This window comes from Amphiprion ocellaris, chromosome 3 (genome assembly GCF_022539595.1).
Source record: "Amphiprion ocellaris isolate individual 3 ecotype Okinawa chromosome 3, ASM2253959v1, whole genome shotgun sequence".
Taxonomy (NCBI): domain Eukaryota; kingdom Metazoa; phylum Chordata; class Actinopteri; family Pomacentridae; genus Amphiprion; species Amphiprion ocellaris.
The window spans coordinates 5086128-5104866 of NC_072768.1; the positions used below are offsets into that span (position 1 = coordinate 5086128).

An 18739-nucleotide genomic window follows, 5' to 3' on the forward strand; every position below is an offset into this window, starting at 1 on the left:
AGACGAGAGAAAGGTGCACACACACACAGACAGAAATGAGCTGTGAGTTTACAGAGGCTTCAACAGACTGGTGTGTCCACAGGGTAGCACCGAATGTCACCTTTCATCATACCTGAACATAACCCTGTCTGAGCCTTTGAAGTGAGCAGCCTCAGATCACTCCTCTGAACATTAATGGCTGGAGAGAGGCGTGAAATGAACCACCCTCAAATAGGGCCCATTACTGGTAGAGGACCCCCAGACTTCAGTCCCAACACTATGACTGGCGACATCCACATTAAGACTTAAATAATCCATTCTAGACGACCTTCTTGGCCCTGCAGGCGCAAACAGATGCCAGTGGGGATGTGGCCAAAGCAGTAATTACTCTGTTGGCGTAACACAAGTTTGAATACTGAGTAGCCTGAAACAAACTTAACTGGGGTAAACACGCGACATAAAGCACGACGTTTGCTCGGTGATCGTTATGCGAGGGCTGCACTGCATCGGTAATGATAATTACCGTCGTAACAATCCTCATCAACGTCCTGTGGCTTGACGATTCCTTATTAAGGACGCTGCTGCGCGAGCTCCCTGCAGCTTCACAAAGTCAGAGAAAGCAGGTAGGGAAGCAGCGGCGAGACGAAAAACTGTTACAGTAGGTGGAAGGGAAACACAGAGGAAACCCAGGGAGTGCCAAGTGGGGTCAATTACAGGTTTTAAACACTTACCACTAATCACTACTCTGGAAGGATATGTGCATTTTTGCATCTGCACAAACACGACTGCTTCTGCTCCCACGTGCACACACATACCACGAGCGTTTGGGAGCAAATCACAGCTGTTTATAAACAATGCGCTGACCCTGTGACGTGAACAGATTCACAGAGGAGCAGTTTAGGAGAACAGGGCCAATGCGCGCTTCTGTCGGGAGATGAATGGTAATGAAGACAGAGAAGGAGAGTTATGAGTAACATCTGTGAATGGGACTGTTCAGGGCCCCGCAGGCTCCGCTGAGTCTTGTTGGCTGCCGTCATGGCATTGACAGATTGTTTGATGACAAAAGTTACTAAAAGCCACCTTGGAATACTTCATCAAGTGCAAAACAACAAAACAAAACAAAACAAAACAGAGGAGACAAAAAAATCCTTTCAGACTTGATTTGTTACTGGTTTAATTTAACAGGACTGCGCTACATATCATCTTACTCAATGCACATCTGCACATGCTGACAGTTTTATTACTGTTTAAACAGGAGTCTGCCCAAACAATCCTATTTTGAACAAATTTTGAGGCGGATGATGTACACGGTAATATGAACAGATGTACCCTGGGTTGTGCGTTCAGTTTTCTTGGCAGCAATGTGCAGGTAATACTAAAAAAGGACAATTTAAAAATTAAACTTGCTTCTTATCTAATTGGAGAAAGAAGGACCAGAGCTTCAGGCTACCAGCCAAAGAAAGGCAGGTGCTAGAGTGTAGCTTATAGTAATGAATAACTTCAGATTCATGCTGTCGTAGATAAATTTAGATAAAACCAACAAACAAACAAGAGTAATTTTGGTCATACTTTTCTTTTATGGGAACATAGCTGTCTTAATAAAATCAAAATCTACTTATATCCAGACGAAAAAACTCCAGCAAATGATCAAAAGCTGCTCTTCTCAGTGCACAGAACTACTGATTGCAAGCTACTGCCCATCTCCGCAGTGCACTCTCACCGGCATGTCTGAACAATACAGAGTCAATCAGTCAGTAAGTGACAGCCAATGGTCCGGAAAAAAACCTTACGGATATCGGCTTTTAAATCTATCACTGGGCCTCTAACAGACACAGCTCCTGTAAAAAAGACTCAAGTCCCGAACTAAAAGGATCCCAGATGGGAGAAATTTACTTTGAATTTTATTCTGCATTTAATTTAGAATTCAATTATATTCATCTCATTTAAATTAATAAGATCAGAATTAAATGTTGTGCCTAATTAAAAATATCACTGATACGCTTCACTCACCTCCAATTTTAGCATTGTAAGCCACACCGACGCCGCACACGTCGTTGTTGGCTGCAGCTGCAACTTCTCCTGCACATCGAGTTCCATGTCTGGGAAGAGAAACATGAGAATAAATGAAGAATATTAACAATGAACATGTAGAGTCAGTAAAAAAGCAGTACATTTTTTAAAGTCCCTAAACTGTGCAGGGCTTTTAAGCAATACTGTAGCTGAAGTGTTGCTAAAAAAGAGTCAAAAGATAAACCCATCGACCTTTTTGTAACAGCATAGGACTTGTTTTACAGCTGGAACAAACGGCGTAGAAAAGCTTGAGATTGCCTTCCCTGTTAAAGGGCTACTCATTTAGACACTTCTACATTTTAAGAACAAGACAGAAAGCTACAACCTTTGTCTAGAACATAATGTGCAATTAGGAGAATCGAGGACAAATGAAATTTCTCTTTGACGCAGCACAATAAGCAGCAACAAGTAAAAATCTTGCTGCTTTTGTATTTGTGGTCTGTTAAATTTAGAGGTCGCAGAGGAGCTGTAAACACCATAATTACCTCAATCATACATACAAAGGAACAATCACCACATGGAGCATTAGTGTGTGTGTGGAGATAAAAGTGAGATTGCCACTTGATAAGTAAAGTGATGACAATAATGTTTGACTTTTGTATTATTTCCTTCTGATCCCGTTCAATGATTAAAGGCCTTGAAAACACATTTCCTAATCAGAACTGTCACTGAACAATGAAGAAACTAAACAGCACTATACTGTCTGCCAAAGTTGCTCATTGTTTCATGAGAAATTTCCCTCATCTGCTTTTTCCTTACAGCTATAGTTATAGCATTGCTGCTGCATAAAGTTAGTTTTACAGTTGGAAACAGTTCAGACACTAATCAGACAGGAAGTGAAACAGTGACAATAAAGCAGGTTCACTCTCAAAAAATATTAACTTTGATTGCTACTAATTTTGGCCTGGATTTCCATGTAACAGAGAAATCTTGCAAATTTTAAACCAAGTTTTAAAGGTGAAGTCACCAATTCTGCAATACAATTGTTGATATTGAGCTAGTTTGCATATTTAGATAGTTGGCATGTGACAGATTTATCATGCTACCCCTATCTCCTCTCCACCCCTTTGCACAAGCTCAGATGTGTACACAGGACATGCTTGAATAATGTTGTGTGGATCATTCCAAGCACTATTGTCTGGTTCCCATTTGCAAAGCCAGGGCTTTGTATGAACACCAGACAGGGAGGACATATTGGCTGAATTTGACAGAAAGCATACTAAATTAGAATCGCTTACTCTTGCGTAAAATTTAACAGCCTTATATGTATTTCCATTAGCATGTACAAGATTCGAGAGCTTGGTGCTTGTGATAAATGGCAAACCTACAATATCTGGTTAAGCTCAAGCACTTCAAAGAGCTCCTTTTTTGACTTTTGCAAAATTTCGGAAGAACTACTTGAGAAATCTTTTTTTCCTGTAGGGCAGGCTTCAGGGTTACAGGAGACAGGGTCTTCCAATCAAAAATGACTGAACTGAAACCTGAGGACAAACACAAAGACCTGTCTAAAACTAACTTCACCATGAGCGTCCCTGGCCACAGGCTACCCAAATGAAATATGAGACGTTATTGATGTACATGAATTATTCAATGTGTGTCTCATTAATTCCTTCAACCGCTCTTGAGCTTCACAGATCAGACAGATTCCCCATAGAGCATTGCGGAGATGTCAAACACACCAACACTTCACAAACACAAAAAACCCCCACTCTAACCTGCAAAAACGCACTTTGTCAAGATGTTTATCAGATGTGGTCTTACAAAAGATAATCAAGGTCTCATTCAACTTTGCATGATTCGAGACAAGAAAAAGTGATCATTAGTGAAATGGATTAAACTTGTTTCATTGACTTTTGGGGATGAACCGGTGTGATCAGAATGTGAATGGAAGGGACACAATGAGCATTTGGCATTTAACACAGGTCATTAAGATTGTCTCCTGATTGCAGTGCAGATATCTGATTAGGAAGCACACACTTTCACACCCATCGCTGGGACGAGCAGCATGAATGTTATCGGAACAAAGCTAATTACATCCACAGTGCTACTTTAAAAGAGCCAAAAAAATGACTTTCTTTTTGATCTCCAAGCCTCACTGATGATGAGGCAGAGGACAAAGTCGTTTCACAGGGTCAGAGCATGGGTACACCCCCAGCTGGGATTCTGATTACACTTTGTAGCTCCGTGATATACTACCCACCCACTAATTCTCCGTTTTGTACATTGTACAACAGCTTAGCAGAGAATCTATCTATTCATCCCTCATTCTTCTTCTATCCGTCTTTTCTTTGTTCCATATTCATGATTGATACCACATAAAAAAAAACGGCAGTTTGCAGCAAAAAAAAAAGAAAAAAGAAAGAAAAAACCACACACAAAAAAACACAGCAATGTTTCAGTTAAATCTTGCTTCCTGACAATGTCATTTATTTCATGACCCGGGCTGTCAACAACTACATGCATTAAAGTGATTTTTAAACAAGCAATCAACTTGCCTGACAGGACTTATTTTTCACAGACAGATATGCCCTCACACAAGGACCTTGGCACATATGGCAGGCTGTAATATATCACGAACACAATTAAAATATTATCATTGCTATCAAGAGGTTAGGCTACATTGTTTTATTGCTAACTAGTTTCATATTGCATTAACAGCAGCAGTCTGCGGTGGCTCGACATCTCCCTCAAGAACAATATATGCACCCATGGGTTAAATTGGGATTTGTTTGATGGGGTTGCCATTTCTTAGCAGTATTTCCAAGGGGACAGTTATGTCGCAGCAACATTTTTAATGAGGAAAATGTCGCTTCAAAGACCATAATAATCTACTGAGCATTATTGAAAAATTCTATTCACATAGACAGTTCATTTATCTGATAATTAAAGAAACATTTAGCATATGAAAAGGCTTGAGGCATAGCCCAGAGTCTCAGTTAATCAGACTCCAGATATGTTGCTTTATGTACAACAGGACGTCTCTGTCTGCATGCGAAGTGGCGAGCAGCACCCATTGTTTAATCAGAGCACTAAAAAGGAACAGACCTGCCCACTCATTACATTTTAGCTCACAACTGCGTGTCTGACAAATGTCTGACTGGCCGGCTTTACAAGCTCGTCCACACAAATCAGTTATGGGCTAAAATCGTGCAGTGGGTGGCTGAATATAACTGTCAGTCATTTTAAATAATAAAAGTGTTGCTATAAGACCATTAGTCTTACTACGAGTCTACTTTTTTTAAACCACACTACAAAAATATGACTGACAAGACTCTATGTTGATCGTAGATGCCAGGGTGTAGTTCTCCTTAATGACTGAAAAAGCTAGGCTTTGGTACTAAACAGGATAAAAGTGGCACAATTTAATGTATTTTAATATTTCAGTGTATTTCTTTAACTTATACAGATGAAATCTATATTTGAATACATACAAGACACTAAGTGCTTCTGCTGTAATTTAATGTGGCGGTGTTCTCCTACACACTATTTTCTGTTTTAGCGTTGAAAGGATCTGGTGCAAGTTCCAATTTATGAGCAAATTTTTTGGGCAATGATACTATAAAATGATAAATTTAACTTGCACTTGTTTGTTTTAGTCTAAAGCTGAGCTACATATTACAGCAATTTACAATTTTTCTTATGCAGTGTTCCTAATTTCCTTGCAGCCTAATGCTACTGAGTAAACACAAGGAGCACTAATATCAAAAGGAAACATGCTGCTTCACCATCCTTTAATACACAGTCCAGAGAGCCTGCAAACGTCCACAATGGCCAAAATCACACATAGTCAGCACGATGGTCAGCCAGATGGCTTGGCCCTGGAAACTACATGCTCGAACCGTGCAGATATTTCAATTGCACTGCAAAAAGCAATTTCATGTGTCCATCATGACTGTCAGCGACTTTAATTCAAAAACACACATTTTTCATGAAACAATAACACTTAGAATCTGAAGCTCTTTAATCACATTGATGCTGTGATTCAACTGAATCAAAATGTGTGGGTTCTGAGAATTTCAAATGTGAGTCAATGGTAATCAGTACTTTTCATTGAAGTGTGCAGTGCCTTTCACTGAAAATATCTGCACATACGGTTATTGCTTCATCCCCAGCATCATAAAAAAGCCTTTGTGCTCCAGACAGCACATATCCTCAGACCAAGGAGCCACAGATGTGATGCCAGGAAGGGGATTCAGCCAGGGCAGGCAGAGTGAACACAGAGCCAGAGGCCTGGGAAGACGAGATTCAGCAGTTCTGAACCCTATCTGCATGTTCACATGCATGTGTGTGTGTGTGTATGTGTGTGAGTAAGTGATTGACCTGGACTGAATTCAGCCATAACCACCAGACAGATAATATATCCAGGAATTCTCAGACGTGGCAGAGCAGACAAAAGGGTTTACGATGAAGCCACAATTTTCTCTTTCAAATGTCCATGAAATTAAACGATTTCCGAAAACACTTTACTGAATGCCTCAATTCTACAGCCATTTAAAATAGATTGGAAAGGGTGTCAGAGAAGCAGCAAGTAGTTGGATCAGTCATACGAGTAGCTGGTAAAGAATGAGAAAGCTGAATTTTGCATCAACAGACGTGACATAACAACACAACGCTATATAAATAGTCCTGCCTCATCTGGGAGAAAGACAATCATGGTGAATAAATCATTAGCACGTGAACCGGCAGATGGCAAAAGGTACATACTTCATCCAGAATACAGACTGGGGAAAAGACCCAACAAAGCTTAAACAAAGCTGAGCTAAAAGGCTGCTGAACTAGAGACACTCTGTTCACACAACCAATGTGACCTCCCTTATCTTATCAGAAGGAGCCAAAGGAACAGATTGAGGTAATGCTTTTATCTCTCCTCCTCAGGACAAGGCACAATAGTTGGTGAAGTCATTGCACAGCCGTTTATTGGAGGATGCAGACATGTCATACAAGCCAGGACTCTCTGGACACGATGCTCTGAAGCCACAGATCAAACAGAGTCAATATATATATAAAGGACTGTACAGTCTATTGATAGTTGCTGACCCATTCAACATTTATACACTTACAGAACAAAACATGATCTTCCTTGCGATAGCACTTAAACTCATGTAAAACTAGATCTTACTTTTAATCTAGAACGTGTACTCCCAGATGTACACCGAGTAACTATTAGAGTGATTAATTAACATGAAAAATTGGTCTTGACTAACGGCACAATCTGGTGTTCTGGTGTAATTCTTTAAACTGCTTTTGGAGTTTTGTTTGTGAATTTTATCACACTTTGGGATGGGACAGTGGATAGCTGGAAGAGATAGAAAGCTTTAGATCGAAACCTGGATATATACTAGTACTAGGATGTACATTCTGATTGTTGGGTCAGTGCTGAATTCTACTAGTTGTTATGACAGTAGCAACACTAGAGAGATGTACAGTAATGTATTTCATCAGGATATACTGTCCTTTAACAATCTTCCCCATAGTAACTGTGTTTACATTCTGTTGTTTACTTTGTGATAGTGATGGTGAGAGTGTTCACCTTGTCAGATAAACTCAATCTGAGGCTATGTCAAAGCAGTATTTACTCTCTTTCAGTCACCATAGAGACCTGGGACTGCAGTAAGCACAAGATTTTCTAAATGTGTTTCTGAAAAGGAGCAGATAGCTGAGTTTTATTTTCCATTCATCATTTTGTCTTTACTCTCAGCAATCTTGATTGGATAGTAGCACGCCAGCTCTTTGCAGTTTTTGTGGAATATCTTTTCAGCTGCAGGATTCCTAATGTATATCTAGGTTTGTGAGGGGACTCAGATTAGGTATGGCATTTCCTTAGCTTAGTTTGGCCCAGCATTTGTAACCTTCAAATTTAAAACTGTTAAACAGCCTATATTTTGCTTTTTGTTTTTTCTTCTTCTTTCTTTTATTGTGTTATATAGCTTTTTTGTCTTTGTAAAAGGTCTAAACACTCACAAAGCCCAAAGTACAAGGGAAGGGGAATCATCCTCTCCCACAAAAATTGCTCCTCTTGACCTGCCTGAAACACATTGTTTTAAATCCAGGCTTTTTTCTGTCTCTGTCATCACCATGTAATAAATTTCCATATTCCTGCCTGGCAGCTAGTTTGGCTAGTTTGCCCTCAATCAAAGAATGTGCAGATTCTTTGCAATCTGTCATTATTTCCTCACTAGAGCCGCTTTGGGTAGGGGTACATCCCTATACTTATAGATGTTGGGCTATAGTATGTAACCAATGTTGGCTTGCTTTCTTTGGGCCAGCTGACCAATCAGAGCAGACTGGGCTTTTTGAGAGGGGGGCTTTAAAGAAACAGACAGACGGTTAGAGAAGGAGCTGCAGCAATGTCCATATGCGGACAACAAAGTGTTTTATTTTTTTTACATTTAAAGCATGTAAACCTATTCTAACAGACTCGAATTAAATTACAAACCTGGAAATTATTAGAATATTGGCTCTTTAATCTACCTTAATTTTTATCAGTTTCATTTCAAACATCAAGAAAAGTTATGGGACTCAAAAGAAACTAATTGAATAAAAAAATAAGAGTTAAAATCAAACAGCAGAATCCCCAGTAACCTGGCTTTTGGTCCTAAGCGTGTGTGAAGTTCAGGGTTAAGTTTTCCAAATTTAAAAACCTTCCCCTGAGCCGCACATATAACAGTATTTACCAGGCTGACAGGCGGCACTAGAGTTTTTTTTTTTTTTTTTTTTTTTTAAATCAGCAGCAAAGCTAAATGAGTGTACCCAAATGATCCACTACCAGTTCAAGGTCCTGTAGGTATTACTATTGGCAGCTGACCAAACCTTTCCATGCTGACGTGACATACTTTCTCTTACAGTACTTAGAGCAGAAAGCTGTATATTCAAGCACTGAGAATTTACATTTCTACATGGCAGACAAATGTGACCACACATACACACTTGTGGAGCGTTTGTGTTGCGTTGTATAGTGTGTGTGTGTGTGTTAAAATATGCATCACCAAGTGTGACTAATGTCTAACCCATGCTTGGCTAAACTGTAGGATCTGTCTCTTGGCATTGCTCTGTTGGTTTCTATCTGTTTTAGAGGAACTAAAAAGGGTCCGTTCATTGTAGCTGCCAAAAGGATTAGGCTATTTTCTGCTCTACTCAGCTCAGCTCATCTGTGGCCTCAGGCAGGTCTGTTCAAATGGCTACACTGGAGTGCGAAGTGGAGATATCTTCATTGTGTGGACAAACACAGAGGTTCAGTATCCGGCATTATAAAAATGTGAACCAGTAAGTTTGTTTAGTATTTCAGACTTTAATGCATTGGCTTTGAAAAAAAACATATACCAAACCCTCGTCTTTCCTGCCTACTTACAGCGATGCCTGATATTTCCTCAATATGGGCAGAGGGCAGGGAAACGCTTTGAAAAAGTTGTCAGTCCATTATCAGGCAAGTATAGATACACACAGTAACTAGTCATGACATTCATACCTATAGGCGATTTAGACTCTCCAATCCATCTGATTTGCATGCCTTTATGTGGGAGGAAACTCGTGTGGACCTCGGAGGGAACTCTACAAAGAAGAGGGCCAGAAATCTAAGTGTCTTTTTACTGTGAGGCAGCACAGTAACAGCTGTGCTTCTCTAAAAATAAAACTTACTATTACCCTGCTTTATGAAGCACCATGGTAGAAGAGGAAATACCCTCTTTTAATGAGACTGCTGTGGTTAAAATGACCATTGCCCAATGATAAAGTAACTGAAAAGGACATAAATGAAAGCACAGCACAGCTTGTGCATCTAAACAAATCAGATAAAGTCATCCAAAGCAACAAAGCACATTTAAACTATTTCAAATGGCTTCAAACCAAACAAAGTAACTTAGAAAGAAAAAAACAAATAGCTCAACATCAAGTACTGCATGCAAACTGGACTATCTCCACACACTGCAGACACAACTGCTTTAACATCCCATTTATCAGTATCTAGTCAACGGAGCAGGGTAATATTGATCGACTCCAGGTGATCAGTAATGTCTGTGAGAATGGGGTTTGGCTTAGGGCTGTCACCTCCAATCACTATGGGCTATGCTTTGCTGAAATATTTCGAAAACAACGGCTTTCAATCACATCGTCCTTCTCTTTGAAAGAAATAATAGCCGCAAAGCAGACACAAAGCCAGAGGATTTGGGTTTAAGAGTGAGGTGCCTGCCAACATCCCCTCTGAAAAGTCTCCCTGGTTGTCTAGAAAATAAACAGGCTGTCCCCAGCAGAACAAACAAGACAAGGGGAGGCTGAATTACAGTATTCAGGCTAAACAAAGGGTGGCAGCTTTGTAAACAAGAATTGATAAACACGGAGTAAATAGTGGAGAGCGTTTACTTGCAGCATCCGATGGCCTGAAAAAAAAGAGGAAATATTTTTTGTGTGGAAGCTCCTTCCTCTCATTATTTTTTTTGGCTTTCTTATTGTCATATCTCCATTCATCCAGTAAAACAGTCTATGTAAGTGTCTGAGAAAACTTTTGTCAAACTGTCAGGCGTTGGACTCAGAATGACAAATGAAGTCTTAAAATGGGCTCACGCAAGTTTCCTTTTAACTCTTTACTTCCTGGCTGCAAAGTTTACTTGTTTATCTACTTGGGAGAGTGCATCTTCTACATGTAATGGTGAATCAGACACACACTGTCTACATTCAACATCATCTTCCACTCCTTAAACCATGGAGGAAAGAACAGCTCTTATGTTAAAAACACACATTTGACATAAGAGCATGAATTCCAACTCTTGAGGAATGCCAATTCCACAAAATGTTGTCTTCTAAAATGTGTCAGCAGCAAAGTCAAAGCAGCACAGCAGCAACCTGCTGTGTCAAACACTGTAACAGAGGTGCTAGAGCAGACAAAGCTCGAGGAAGCTGTCTTCTTTGATTTGTGCCCTCCTTCAGTCTGATTTGTCCCATGTCACTCCCTGGATGACACAGATTTATTACCTTCATACAGACTTAGGTATGCATATGGTGCACGTACAGCAGGAATATGGATTTGCAGAGAATGGCCATTGTCAATTGCACACTAGAACATAGTTCATTTCAGGCTTTGCCACGTGTCTGGCAGCATTTGGCCAAGGACACAGCGCCTGAATGTACTATGCAACTCCACTGCAATTTTCAGTTTTACTAGTGTTGCTGTCGGAATTTAAATTAGATTGAGATTTATTTTTTTTTGCAAGTACACGACAACCTCCGGTGACACATCAAAAAATGTTTTTTGACATGTTGTGTTGACAGTGATGCACAGAAACATTTAACCTCCAGAGTTAGTAACCTGCCACCTTTTGGTTATAGCAGCGTGGTTGGAATAAGGATGAGGTAACACTATGAACTGATATTTAATCAGCAGGAAGCCACAGATTAAGAAAAAAAAACTTTTAAAGACCAAGTATAGTTGTGATATATTAGTATGATCTATACATTTAAAGATGTTTAACAGGAGTTTCACATTTCAGGAACAGGTCAGAATCCAAAACATATGCTTGGATAAAATTCTTTAAAAAAGCACCCAACAGACACCTACTACTTTATCTCTTAATAACTGAAAGGCTTCCAACTAATGTAAGAGAAGCCTGCTGAAGCTTAACTAATGGCAGATGAAATTAAGAATGAAATGAAATTCAAGCAAAGACGAGTATCTTCTGTAGCAGCTGGTGCATTTGCCATTTTGCTACCCGGTGCCTTTGCTCTGCTGAAGAAGCACTTTCATGGTCAGAGAAACAAATAGCCATGTGCCACCAAGGATAAAGCAATTTACTGGGGCAAGAGAAGCGTGCAAACACTTTTCTTGGTCTTTCTCAATGCCATCCTCCACATTAACCACTGCACCTTTATTCTCGAGCCTTGAATTTAAGCAATGTTAGCGTTCAAGTGATGCTGAGTGGGTTTATAATGAAGGACAAAAGTCTGCGTGGCATGCCAGTCATTTTCTAATAAAGGCTGTCGCTACACAGTGCAGGCATGTGGATCTCAATTACTGGACCTGTGTGAAAAGCTCCCTACAGGAGCTAATAGCTCTTCACAGGAACGTTAGAGGCACAGAGACTGTGTGTGTGTGCAGCTGAATACAACTAAAGAAGAGGGTACAGTAACCAGGCCAAACCTAACTGTCTGGTTATACATATGTACTTTGAAAAACTCTGTTTAGTGTGTACTTTTGTCTGTATTAATTTTGAAAATTAATACAAGCTATTATAATCAAACTGAAAGAAAAAATAATTATCACACCATCGTGCAAATTAAAATAAGTCAGCTGAGAATCTGCACAGTCGTGTGTAGTTTCGCTGGGTAATGAATATGAGCTGATGTTAATATGGCTGACGTTACAGACACAGCGTGGCATCATAATGATCCTTTATCCTTCATTTCCGCCTTGTCAAGACTCCAGCAGTAAAGGAAAATAAATATGACTCCGATAATGTGACTGCTCTTAACTTAGTAAGTTGAGTGATTTATAGAGATCCTGGTCAAGTATTCAGCAGTAACATATATTATAATGTTTAGATCAGTGTTAAAATACTGTAGGCCCATCCTATTTAAATCCACATGCTTCCCAAAGACATTAAATAGTTTGTCGCTATGGGGTGGGTGAGAATTCATTACTACTGTTTCATTTATAGAAGTTAATTTGAAATCATGTTGTGATTGCATGATGTGATCCAACACAAGCAAATTATTCTGAGCAGGGCATAATAAAAATAGTAAAAATAATTATTTAAGTTTTCATTTGTCAGAGTTTTGTCTATCTTGGTATATATATATATCAATCAGCAACAACATTAAAATCCCCTGCCTTATATTGTGTAGGTCTCCTTTGTGCTGCCAAAATAGTTCTCCAGCAATGTATGGCATGTTTCAAAGTAATATCCACATAAATGCCACGCTTCCCAAGGTTTGCCAGCAGAGCATTGCATTGTAATGAGATGATCACTGCCAGTCATTTCACCTGCCAGAATTTTAAAATAATGTGCCCCATCTGTAAAAATGAATATTGATACAAAGGGATATCTGTAATGTTATTATCATAGTTTATATCCCATTAATGATATTGACCATACTGCACAGGCCTTTTATCACTGATTGAATTCTTAAAAAATAGTTCTGCTCTATTGGCAGCTTGTGGACAGGAGGTGAAATCAATACTGCTATCTTCTGTGCTAAGCCCAGCCCCATATATGTGTATCACACTGGCATGCTGGGGGGAAAAAATGGACGAAAGTAAAGAAAGACAGACAAACATTTTCATGATGAAGCACAAATGGATTACCTGCCTGACCAGACTTCAAACAGCCTTCAACTAAGCCTGCACTCCCTTCAACAATAACTGCCAACACAAGACAGAGTGTCTCTGTGGAGAAAGCCTGAGATGAAAATTCAAAAATCAGCCTTGCGTGTCATCAGTACAAATGAACTGGCCGTCATGACTCTGGAAAATGCCTGCTTCTGACTCTCCTTTGCTTTTCTGTTGTCCTATGAATATATTCATATAATCTCATTGTGACTGCGCGCTGAGCATTACTCACTGTCGACGTGTATTACGCTGAGGCAATTTACATAACTCATTGGATATGATTTGTCCACAGGTCACTCCAAACACAGAAGCTCCACACTTGAGACACAGAGACACACCCTTGCTTTTCATTTCATGCCGTAAATTGATCCAGTCTAAGATAATTGCGCTGGCAATTCCACTGACAAGAGCAGTGGAATGTGTGTAAGTGCAAGCCTGTGCACTCTTTTTATTATATGTGCGTATGTGTGTGTTCTGAAGTAATAGCACGGTGCAGTTGGGGCACTGAAGTGAACCAGAGTCAAGGAATAATCCCCTCCAGTAGTGCTTTGTTCCATCAGCAGGACAGAGTGGGATCTACTTTACTCTGACAGAAAGGGCCGGGGTCGCTCTGCTCGGCTGCTCGAGGTGTCGGCAAGGACAAGAAACAAGGTCTCTGCTGAAGAACTGCTGATGCTAGCCTATTTCAAGATGAATAAATAGTGTAGATGAATAGATCACATTTCAGATGAAGGCAGAAAAACAAACAACACTATCTGAACAACAGAAGTAGCTTACAGAGATGAACGCTGGGAAAGTTCAAATAGGAACAACTGTGTAGAGACGATTCTATTTTCATACAATAGCTTCTAAAATCTCTTAAGAACTTGTTAAGCTTATTTAGCTTCTCCCTCTGACCAACTCCAAGCAGATGCTGTGCTTTGAAACTGAAATAAAGAAGAAAAACAAACAAACAACTACAAAAAGATTTAGTGGCAGGCGTCCTAGAAAAGAGAGATTTGAGACAAATCCTGCTGTGCATTTCAGAGGCGGGATGCAACTTCTCATCTGCTCCAGGGGGATTCGACTAAAGCAGAGGACCATAGCGTTCGGAGAAAATGGGGAGAGGATGAATGTTTCGGATTCACCCCTGCTAGAGCTTTAGTGTTCCATCATTAAATTGGGCCAACCATGTTTTAATGTGATCACCAAAAACTGGGAGCGAAGAACGTGAATCACTGGGGGCGAGTAAACAAGTATTGTATTAGCAACAAATAAGCGCCAGTGTGGCTGTGGGGCTGCACAGGCTGGACCTTGAAATGCTGCTACAGCAGCTTAGCTTGTGTACTGAAGCAAGAAAAAGGGAATATTTTTTCAAGACTTTGCAGAATAACTGCACCACTGCTTTCCAACTTTGCATAATTGGTTACTAAATGTAAATGTTTCAGTCAAAAGCACTGGGCCAAAAGCTGTATAGACTTGTGTTCTCACCAGAGCTACTTCCTGTCAACTAACATTTAAAGAAAACTACTCTTAAGTTAAAAAAGAGCCAGCCAAGAAAAGAAAGGACCCATTCCAAATCAATTCTCAGATTATAAATGTGCTTGGCCATGCGCACAATAAAATGAATCACGCCTCCTTCCAAATTACCTGTTCTCATTTCGCTGCGTGTATCTTGGCTGGGGGTCAGTATCTCCATCATTAACGTCGTAGCTGGCCTCTGGGTCCTAAGGGAGAAATGATAAAGGTTAGGACACCAGTCCAATCTATTTAAATTTCTTTTTAGGTGCTCAATTAAAGACTCCCTCTGGTGAAAATCAAGGTTTTTACCTTGTCAACATGTCTTTTATACGCTAGAGGACAAGTCAGAAGGGCAAAAAGCAGTTGTTGTAATAGCTGAGCATCTCCACCATGAAACTTCAGTGAACCACCTCAATAATATAGATTCAGAGTTTTGGGGGATGAACAGAACCAATCATGTCAACTTGCAGGCTTTCTGTATTATTATTCTTTTTCAGAATTGGTTTTCGAATGAACATCCCTCCATCCCTCCATCCCTCCATCCATCCATCCATCCCTCCATCCCTCCATCCATCCATCCATCCCTCCATCCATCCATCCATCCATCCATCCATATACACCGCTTAGTCCTCATTAGGATTCCAGCTGACTTAGGATGAAGGCAGGGGACACCCTGAACAGGTTGCAAGTCTAACGCAGGGCTACACATAGAGAAACAAACAAGCACACTCATACTCACACCTGTGGACAATTTAGAATCACCAATTAACCTCTGCATTTGTGACTGTGAGGAAGGTGGAGTACTCGGAGAAGATTCACATAAGCACAGGGAGAACATGCAAACCATGCAGAAAGATCCCAGGCCCAGGCCAGGATGCGAATCGGGGACCTTCTAGCTGCAAGGCAGCAGTGACAACCAGTGAGCGACTGTGCAGTCCTCAAATTAATACATATGGCTGAATTACGCTAATCTCACAACTTGCCATTGTGTAGTTTAAAGTTGTTTTACAGTGTTTAAGCAGAGTCCTGGGTTAGCTGGGGAGCACAGAAAGAGGCAGGGATCAGCACACTCTAAGGAAGCAATGGTGTTCAGTGACATTTAAACGTCTTTTCTCTACCTTTACTAATCCCCAGAAATTCTGATTTTCACTGCGCATTTTCGCTGGATCTGCCATGGTACGGCGCCGCTGGAGCAGGAAGGGTTAAGTGCCTTGCTCAAGGGCCCAACAGTGTCTGCATTGGGGTTTGAACCTCTGACCTTTGGATGAGTAGTCCAGAAACTAACTGTTGCATCACCACTGCCCCTACACTTAAGGCAGGAAGAGATTATTTTCATTGCGAAAAAAATTTTCTATATATGTAACCTTGACACCCAAGGATGAAATTTAACTTTGCTGTAAATTTTCTCAGAAAATTCTGCAACTGTAAAGCCTGTTTACAAATTAGAAGTTACTTTGCAATGTACACAGAATTCACTATTTGGTTTGTATCTTGGGTTTGGGGTCAGTTTGTTTTTAATACGACAGAGAAAACAAAAGAAAATAATAAAATAACATTGTTGTCCTTTGTTTTGTAAATGTTAGTCATAATTCTTACTGAAACAGATAAGGCACTTAAATGCTGGCACACTGCCAATAACGGAAAAAATATATAAATGAAAAGCATAAATGCCAGTTATGCTTGATTGTAAGACTCTGACCCGCATCTTTTCAAGCACGAAATAAACAAAAGAAAAAAAATCATTAAGTTAAGTGCAACATATTGATAATTATGACCCATTACAGCCAGCAGTGCAACTCCAGCTTTAATTGCACAAAGTAATGCTGTTCTGCCACTGACTTACGTAATTGCTGATGAGGTCAGGATGGTCTTTCTCAATGCCATCATCCAGTATGGTCACCACAACACCTCTTCCTGTGTAGCCTTGAGCCCAAGCCGCTTTTGTATTCAGATCTTGATGTGTTGGGGTAGACTGGAAGAGACACAAACCTTTTGTTAAGCTGTCAGTCTGTTGTGACTGACACTTCCCAGATAAGGCACAGGAAAAGGGTCTATCAGTGCGGGAACAGCTTTAATCATTTGTAAAGACTGCTCACCTGCTGCAAAAAAAGAGCTGAGTTAAAAAACACACAGCAAAGCCTGATACGGAACTAAACACCAAGACAAAAAAAAGAGCAAACAGAGGGGGTTCATGAACATTTAAAATGCAATTTTAATGCATCACGCCGATGCGTGTTTCCTCAGGTTGAGCTACCCGGTGTGAGCATCCTGCTGCTGTTATGCTGTCAGAGAAAAAAGAAAGGAAACCTGTTGCAGGTCAGAAATCTTGGTGAGAGCATTTGTCTCCTTCGCAGCAGAAATAACAATCTGTGTGCTTTTGGGAAGAGGGAGAATGGAGACGAATAGGACACACAGGGTGCTAAAGTCTGATTTGGAAGAATGACAGAAAATTTGTCATGCTAAAGGTATGAAGAGCAGCGAGTGGTAGAGGTGACAGAGATGTTTAATGACAAACACAGACAGATAGGGGAATAGAAAGACACCGCACACAGTCTCACCACTCTTCTGGCTCCTGCTGATTTTTCTCCACAGGGCACACCTCCTGCAGGAGCACTTCTGTCAGAATGGCAGGTTGCTCCGGTAAGAAGCTTACATTCCTTCATATATAAACATATATATATTAAGCTGGCACATAAACCATTCAGTACAAATTTAAGGTAATTTTTTTCTATAAACTGATGGCGGCCTTGCACCTAAACAAAAAAGAATTGTAAATATCATAAATTAGCTGAATGACCAAGACGAAACTTCAGCTCCGGTGGCATATGCCTTCAGTTAAGCCAGCTTTGCTTGTTAGTTTACTTTAAAGTCAAAGCTATGTAGAATACTTTAAATAGAAGAAAAAAGGATTTAAGTGCTCAGACGATTAGAAGTCTAATGCTGAATGGCAGAGGTGGTTTCACAACTTCTATTCAGCGGTGATTTATGTCTGGGATAGTCAATGTTGTCATTAATCCTTCGCAGTCACACAGGTTTGGTGCACACAAAAAAAGAAAAAAGGGGGAGATTAGGGCAAATTGAAGCATCTCTGAAAAGCTGTGAATAATGAAACAGACTCAGTGCCAGGACCATTTGCTATCAATGTTTCACAGGTGATCCAGTTCAGTTGTGGATCTATTCTGACATGTAATTTTACATTCAACCCAACAACCCCGGGATGCACTGAATTATACATCTGACTCAGAAAACCTTGTGTGGGCGGTTAAGATGAAGGAAATGAGGCTTGGACTATAAAAATAGTAATTCAATGTATGTTTATCTCACTGACCATAGGCAAATAAATATCTCCTACTGCGATATTGAATGCATCTTTAAATCAGATATCCTTACAAGCTGCTTTTCTTTGTTGATAATGCTACAAGTCACAGGTACACTACTGAAAATAACATCAGTTGTGCTTTTTTGTGTGCTACTCCACATATACTGCACGTTCGACATTTTGAACACAGCTGCTAAAATGACTAATTATAAGGACAAGAGATCATTACACACCAGATACCACTGCTTGGGAAAATCAGGGTCTGTGGGGTCGTCATAGACATCCCGCTTCTTCCTGTTTCTCACCACTTGCTGCTCCGCCCACAGGACCTGAAAGACACACAAACACACAAACTCATGCATAAAGAGAGCATTCACTTTACACAGTTATCCTCACGTGGTATTATGTCATTACTAATGTTCTATTTTCAGAAATTGTTGCAATGTCCCACAGACTGAAGACGCAGAAAAACACGGTCCCAGCTGTGTTCAAAAAGTAATAACCAGACAGAGAAACAGAGATGTGAAGAAAATCTAATTTATTTCATTGCTCAGATA

The 18739-nt window shown here is 40.1% G+C and overlaps 1 protein-coding gene across 3 annotated transcripts in view; it reads right to left on the bottom strand.

Annotated features, from left to right (window-relative positions):
* Positions 1-18739, bottom strand: part of furinb (furin (paired basic amino acid cleaving enzyme) b) — an 84253-nt gene that overhangs the window by 17835 nt on the left and 47679 nt on the right. For all 3 annotated transcript variants that reach the window (XM_023261930.3, XM_055008972.1, XM_023261937.3), the window contains exons 4-7: positions 18416-18511; positions 16707-16835; positions 14993-15069; positions 1990-2078 (exon numbers count right to left, since the gene is read on the bottom strand). In XM_023261930.3, coding sequence (XP_023117698.2) covers positions 1990-2078; positions 14993-15069; positions 16707-16835; positions 18416-18511 — 391 coding nt within the window. The remainder of the gene's footprint in view (positions 1-1989; positions 2079-14992; positions 15070-16706; positions 16836-18415; positions 18512-18739) is intronic.